This window comes from Ursus arctos, unplaced genomic scaffold (assembly GCF_023065955.2).
Source record: "Ursus arctos isolate Adak ecotype North America unplaced genomic scaffold, UrsArc2.0 scaffold_23, whole genome shotgun sequence".
Lineage (NCBI taxonomy): Eukaryota > Metazoa > Chordata > Mammalia > Carnivora > Ursidae > Ursus > Ursus arctos.
Genome location: NW_026622908.1, coordinates 31605072 through 31611743, shown reverse-complemented (window position 1 = coordinate 31611743; position 6672 = coordinate 31605072). Strand labels below are relative to the sequence as shown.

The 6672-nt window shown below is 55.3% G+C and overlaps 1 protein-coding gene across 1 annotated transcript; it reads right to left on the bottom strand.

Annotated features, from left to right (window-relative positions):
* Positions 1–2130: 2130 nt before the first annotated feature.
* Positions 2131–6536, bottom strand: ZNF408 (zinc finger protein 408). The gene is made up of 5 exons (XM_026511989.4): positions 6376–6536; positions 5800–6077; positions 5032–5093; positions 4547–4806; positions 2131–3691 (listed from the first exon to the last, which is right to left on the bottom strand). Exons 1-5 carry the CDS (start codon positions 6422–6424, stop codon positions 2181–2183), a joined length of 2160 nt encoding a protein of 719 aa, XP_026367774.2. The 5' UTR covers positions 6425–6536; the 3' UTR covers positions 2131–2180.
* Between the last annotated feature and the right edge of the window lie 136 nt (positions 6537–6672).

Below are 6672 nucleotides of genomic sequence, written 5' to 3'. Positions count from 1 at the left end.
GCGCTCCCGGGTCTCCCGGTCTCAGTCTATGCCCGGTGAGCACACCTCGATTCCGGAGTTTCGTGAGAAGCCTGGTGGCGCGCGCACCCGGTTCAGGGTCTCAGTCTGCTGTTTCGCGGGTGCCGACCGCGAGTCCGCCCGCTCCCCCGTGCAGGTGGCCCGCCAGCCGCCAGCCGCCCCGCGCGCGCTCCGGGAGTTCCCGGTCTCAGTCTGGATCCCGTGAGCACACCGGGATTCCGGTGTTCCGGGAGATGCCTGGTGGCGCGCGCGCGTTCACGGCTCACCGGTCTCAGTCCGCTCTCTCGCGGGTGCCCTCTGTGTGTCCCCCGCTCCCCCGTGCAGGTGGCTGCCGCTTCCCGGCGCCCAAACGCGGCGGCTCCCTCCCCCTTCCGTTTATCTTCCGATATCCGTGCACGGTTTACAGCTCCCCTCTTCGTACCTCAATACTCAGCACTGGAGATGTTCATTTGTAGAGATCCAGATGCATCATCCTGCGTCTCAGGCTGATTCCGTGGTTATTTAGGCTGGTCTGGTACCTATCCAGCTCGACTCAGGGGACCGGCTCCACGCTCCCCATTTTAACCTCTCCCCCTGCATGACTTTTTTTTCACTGCATTTACCATCATCCAACATGCCTTGTTTATTGTCTCTGCACACCAGGATGTGACTCTGGGAGAGCAGAGGCTGTTCCTACGCTATCTCCCTAACTAGCATGCTCACGTGCTGGATGAATGATTCCATTTCTCTGCATTTCTACTGCTATAACCCCATTCCTCACCGCCCTCGGCAGCCTCCTGATTTCCCCACAACCACGCATCGTCAGCCAATCCATCCTTTGGTGGTCTCTTCAAACACAAATCTAGTCAAGCCATTCCCCTTCTCAAAACTCCTTAAAGAGCTCCCCAGTGTTCTGAGAACAAAGCCCCAACTCCTGAAGCAAGGCCGGCATGACCCAGCCCCACCCCCTCCCGGGCTATCTGCCCCAGCCACATCCGTCTGTTGCTCACAGCCCCAGGACTCTCACATGCAGCTCTCTGTACCTCTGCCTTCTCATCCGTCCGATCATGGCTGAGATGCAGGGCTGCAGTGCCAGGGTTAACAGCCTTACTCCAGCATAAGACCGTGAAAGTTTGTCTAGGCTCTGCTACCTACCTTGTAGCTGCGCCGCCTTGAGCAGGACACTTCAAGCTGTTTCCTCATCCGTAAAACCAGGATACTACCACCACTGACCTCACAGGGCTGCTACGAAGATTATATAAACACGAAGAGCTGGTCCACAATAAGGGCTGAGTGTTATCATTATGAGTCCTTGGGGACACTGTCCCTGATGCCCCAGACCAAGCTAAACCATCCCATGCAACACATCCATGTAGCACTAGCTAGTGATCCTCTGCAAACTCTTGTCCAACACTTCCCGCCCTAGATCATGAACTCTGAAAAGGACATCACCTCTGTCTACCTCACAGCTGTGTCCCAGCATCCAGGGTGGCCCAGGCCTGCCACTGATGCAAAACCTATGTTCATTCCTTCCCTCAACTGGGCTGCCTTTGGCCAGGCCTTCAGAAGGTTCCAGATCTGTCCCTAGCTGCCTCTAGTGAGTATGGTGTCTATTGACACAGAAAGAAAACCAACCTCACATCCCTCAGATGGTGAGAAAGGCTGCCCAAGCCACCTACAGCCCAAGTTAGAGAGAACTGTGAGCTGTGAGCTGAGCTCAGCATCTGGTCTTTTTTTTTTTTTTTCCAGACTCTGGCCTTTTAATCCTCAAGTCACTACATTTGGTTCGAGACGGAATTGCCTGTCCCTCACGGGGCTTGGTGGGAGTGATGATCCCAGCTCTGAGCACCTGAGCAGGGCAGCAGAGCTGCCAGCTACCAGACTACCTCACTGGGGGGGGGGGGGTCACTTCCGCCACGTTTAGAAATAAGCACCTTGAGAAGTTCCTGGGGAAGTAAGCAGAACAAGCTCTAGTGGGAGTAAATAAAAAGTTCTTTAACCTAAACAGGTTTACCTTACAGTCTTGGGAAACAACGTGGTGGTCCATAACTAGGAAGGGAAACCCCTGACCTGCTTCTCAGAGTAGACTCGATTCCATCAGGCAACCCAAAGAGAAAGACGCAGACGCCCAGCAGCTAGAAAACGCTAGCTTTATATAGAACTCCCGTGTGGGGTGCGGGGGGTCAGGTGCCCGTCTCCACCTCCACCACTTCTGCCCAGGCACTAAAGGCCATGTCCTTATGGATGAGCACCAGGCTGGAGGTGGGGCCTGGCTCCTCAGGTATCACAAAGCACTTCTCCTGGCTCCCAGAAATGGTGACCTCAAAGACGTCCCGGGCTGGGGAGACGTCCTGTTCCCTGCAGGTGTCTAGCTCCGGCTCAGTCTGCAATAGTACCACAGTGGGCTCAGAAGCAGTGGGGGGCACACAGGGTGGGCTGGAGGGTGCCCCGGGCGGGTGACTGAGCTGGTGCCGCTTAAGGCTTTGGGGGAGGGTGTAGCCCATACCACAAGTGGCACAGCGGTATGGCTTGTCGGCTAGGTGGGATTTGAGGTGGCGCCTCAGCTTGGTAGCCAGCGTGTAAGCACGGCCACACTGGGGGCACGAGAAGGGCCTCTCCCCGGAGTGCAGACGCTCATGAGCACGCAGTGTATGTGGGTCTCGAAGGGCCTTCCCACACACAGGGCACAAGTAGGCCTCCCCAGTGTGAGAGATAAGATGGCGCCGCAGCTCGGGCAGCTGGGGAAAGGCATCAGCACAGTGCGGGCAGCGGTAAGGACGCTCCCCTGTGTGCAGCCGCAAGTGCCCACGCAGGTTGCCCCGCTGGCGGAATGCCCGTCCACAGTGTGGGCACAGGAAGGGCTTTTCCCCCGTGTGGAGCCGCATGTGGTTCCTCAGGGAGCCCTGGTTGGCCAGGGGCCGCCCACACACAGGGCAGGGGCACGGGGCAGGGGTAGCCGGCACCTGGTGGGTCTTGCGATGCAACCGCAGGGAGGGCCGGCGGGCAAAGGCCTTGCCGCACTGGTCACAAGCAAAGGGCCTGGCACCTGAATGTACCACCTGGTGCTCTTTGAGGTCTCGCCGGGTGCCGTAGGCCTTGTCGCACTGTGGGCAAGGAAAGGGCCGCACCCCACGGTGGCCCAGCATGTGGGCTTTGAAGCTCTCCTCTGAGCTATAGCTCTTGCCACACTCAGTGCAAAGGAAGGGTTTGTGGCCTGTGTGCACGAATGCGTGCTTCTTCAGGTGGCACAGCTGTAGGAAGGCCTTGCCACACTCCCCACACCGGTACCGCCGCCTCTGTTTCGGGGAGCTTCCTGCTGGGCCAGGAGGGCTCCGCAAGCGTGCAGGGAAGCCAAGCTGTTGCTGTTCTCCAGCCTGCTGGGCCCTGGGCTCCAAGATCTTGTCTCTGGGCGGGCACTGACCACTGGGGCCATGTAACTTCTTGACCATGTAAGCACGCAGCTGGTTGCTTCTGGAAGAAGATGAGCAACTGGCTCCATGCTGGGGAGCAGAGCCGCTCTGAGGTTCAGGCGGCATCTGTGTCTGGGGTGGGTCCTCCTCCTCCATGCTACCATCCTGAGGGAGCGGACCAACTGGTCGGCTCTCCTTGGAAAGCTGATCCTGGGCTTGGGGCTTAAGTCCAGGGCTTACCATAGTCTCTGCCTGGATGCTGGGGGGCGACTGGTGACCAGGATCTGCAAGGCAAGAGTGGGTGCTGGGGTTAGGAGAAACTGTAGCAGGTGGTAGCAATGGTGTCACCAAGAAATTTTAAGAATATGTGTCTACTCCTACTCAGCCCCTGAACTTCAGCAGGAGCAAGGACACCAATCTATTCCTTGGAACATGAACCACATGCTCTGCTTATCTTCGTGTCCGGTCTCAGGTGCCTCCTGGGGAAGCACTGTTGGGAACCATGGTGCTCCAAACCTCTGGACAGTCCCAGAGCAGGCTATCCCAGAGGCTCCTATTCTCCCTCTGGAGACACACACTTAGGCCACCACCTCCTCACTTTAGTTCATCTGAAAATAAAGGAACCTCCATCCCCACCCCAGTTGAAGAAACATAAGAAACTGGAAACCTTATACACAGCTTGTTGTCTTCATCAACATGACCCTACTATTCCAGAAAACTTACTCAGGAAGATAAAAGTTGCAAATATCGATACTGTTCATTCTAAGGAAAAGACCCATCACGCTGCAATAGAAAGCATCAAATGACAGGTTATACTCCCAAGACTCTTTGAGCCTCTTGCCTGAAAATTCTAGCCTTGGGTCCACAGATCCTCAACAAATATGCCATGATCCTTATTCAATCCTAATCAAGGATTGAATCCTAATCCCCTAATCCCCGCCCCCTTTCCACACTGAAAGACCTACCTTATACCACACTTCACAATTTTAATAAATATTCAGGCTTTACCCTTACCCCTCAGAAAACCTATTAAGACTCTGTAACGTTGTCCTTTATCTCCATGACCATAGCTTTGCTTTGTCTTATCCACAGGTGGTTTTGGTGATAATCTGGGAAGCCAGCATCTATTTGCCACATACCTGTCTGAGGTTCTGCCGCATCTTGGCCTGGGGAGTCTACCTCCTGCTGTATAACAGAGTCCACTTCTGTCACCACAGCCATGGCTGCCTCCTCTTCTAGCCGGGGCTGGGTGGGGCTCAGGCCCTCAGAGGGAGGCTGGGGCCACAGTAGCAACTCAGAGCCTGGCAGTAAAAGCCGGGACACCTGCAGATGGAGCTTCTCGCTGACCCGCACTAGGGCCACGTTCCCCTCACTTTCCAGCCTGCCCCGCTGCACCAAACTGCAAAGCAGAGGAAGAGCTAGTTCAGAAGACCCTCTTCAAGGGGCCCTCCCTTGAAGCCCCAGCTTCTGGGCAGTCTGAGTCCTAAAGACCCCATGCCTTTGGAACACTCACTGCAAAAAAATCACTGGGTGGGGAATTACAGTGGGCTTCCAGTTCCATCTCATGCCATGACAGAAAGCCTCAAAAAGGACCATGTTCACTACATACTCTCCTGTAACTTACCTGATCCAGCCTGAACTCTGCTCACAAGCACACACGTCTCCCCATGGGCCTAGTGACACGTCCTGAAATAAACCAATAAGAGTCCTTCTCCCATGTGTTTGGGGGGGGACCAGGGTGGGGGAAAAAAGGGATGTAACCTCTCCTGAGACAGATCTAATACGAAGCCCCTGGAAGGTTAACGGTCTCTGGTTCTGCCTCTATAGAACTGTGGTGTCTGATGTTTCATCAGAAAAGACCAAGAGACTATCCCCCTCACCTCCTTCCCACTGTGTGGAGAATTACTAAATTGAACACATTATTGCCTTCCAGTGAGTACCAGACCAAAAAAAAAAAAAAAAAAAAAAGGAGTAAGAGGTACATCATCACTTTACCTGCACTATTTCATCTCTTGCTCCAAATAGCTCTGGAAGATTAAAATATAAAGGAAATGGCCATCCCTTTCTCTTACAAATGAGTTGAATGAGACATATCATTTCAATAGGTAGGTGACAAAGCTGGGACTTGATTCCATGGCTTTTTAATCCTGACCACCTTTGCTCCTGACTTTCATCACTCCTGCCACTATACTAATCTAACTTTCAGCAACTTTCTGCACCTTGATTCCTTAACTACCGCAAGTGAGGGGAAGAGACAGTCCTGGAGAGAAGGGGCAAACTATCGCCTATCTCCTGAAACACCCTGCTGCTTCTAACTGAAGAGCTGTCCAGACATGGCTGAACCTCTTCCACAATTTCCGTCACGGGTTAGACAAGTCCTATCCTTCAATACCTCCTCCTGCCGTGGTTTCACTCCTTTATCCTTCGGCTCCGAGTCAGACTCCTCTTCCAGCGGCCCCCAGAGCAGTCCCGGCTGCAGGGGCTCCCCGACACACCAGACCCCTAAGCGCTGTTCCTCGGCGAGTGAAGGGCCAAGGGCCAAGCCCCGGGGGAGGCTCTTTAGAGCCAGGACGGCCCGGGTCGGCCCGGGCGGGAAGTCTCTGAGGCCCTGAGCACAGCCTTGTCCAGAAGGGCTCCATCCCAAGTCCGGGCCCAGGCGCGCGTCGGGGGCTGCAGGGAGACGGGGAGGCAGTGAGGGAAGAGATCGTGAGGGTGGGGACAGTGAGAGAGGAAACCGCAGATCCGGCTAGGACTTGGCAGTCTGAGGGATCTGTAAGGGCTCTAAGTGGGCCGTTCCGAGGCTTGAGGGCGTTCGAGGACTCTGAAGCCCCCAGAGACTTCTGAGGGGACCGGAGGAGAATCCCGGACCAGGGAAGAAAAGGGCTTGGGGTAGAGAGTTGACCAGGCAGGGAACGTGAGTTCTATCTAAGGCCAGGGCCGAAGGTCCGAGACACCGCAGGTCACTAACCGAACTGCAGTCTCTCGCCCCCGGAGAGCAGCTCCTCCGCCTTCTCCATCCCTCCAGAAAAGCCTCCTTCCGCCGGAAGTGAGCGTCTTCTTCTCCGCTCCTCCCGGAAACAGTCATTGCCTTCCAAATTTCCTGTCAGGAAAGAATGCTAAGAGACTCATCGGTGCACAGAACCGGGAGTGGGAATGCCGGCGAGGCAACACTCCATCCGAGAACAGTAGGAACCATAGGATTCCAGAGGACCACCAGGGACTCCAGCGTCAGAAAAAGCGGAACTACTTGTTCCAACCACCTGCT

What these genes read in the sequence shown, in the direction of transcription:
- ZNF408 (XM_026511989.4), bottom strand. Translation starts at nt 6,424, where the DNA reads ATGGAGAAGGCGGAGGAGCTGCTCTCCGGGGGCGAGAGACTGCAGTTC. An exon ending in GGGCGAGAGACTGCAGTTCG is followed by an intron (nt 6,078 to 6,375) that starts GTTAGTGACCTG and finishes GTCTCCCTGCAG; the next exon opens with CCCCCGACGCGCGCCTGGGC. An exon ending in TGCGGCAGAACCTCAGACAG is followed by an intron (nt 3,692 to 4,546) that starts GTATGTGGCAAA and finishes CTTGCCTTGCAG; the next exon opens with ATCCTGGTCACCAGTCGCCC.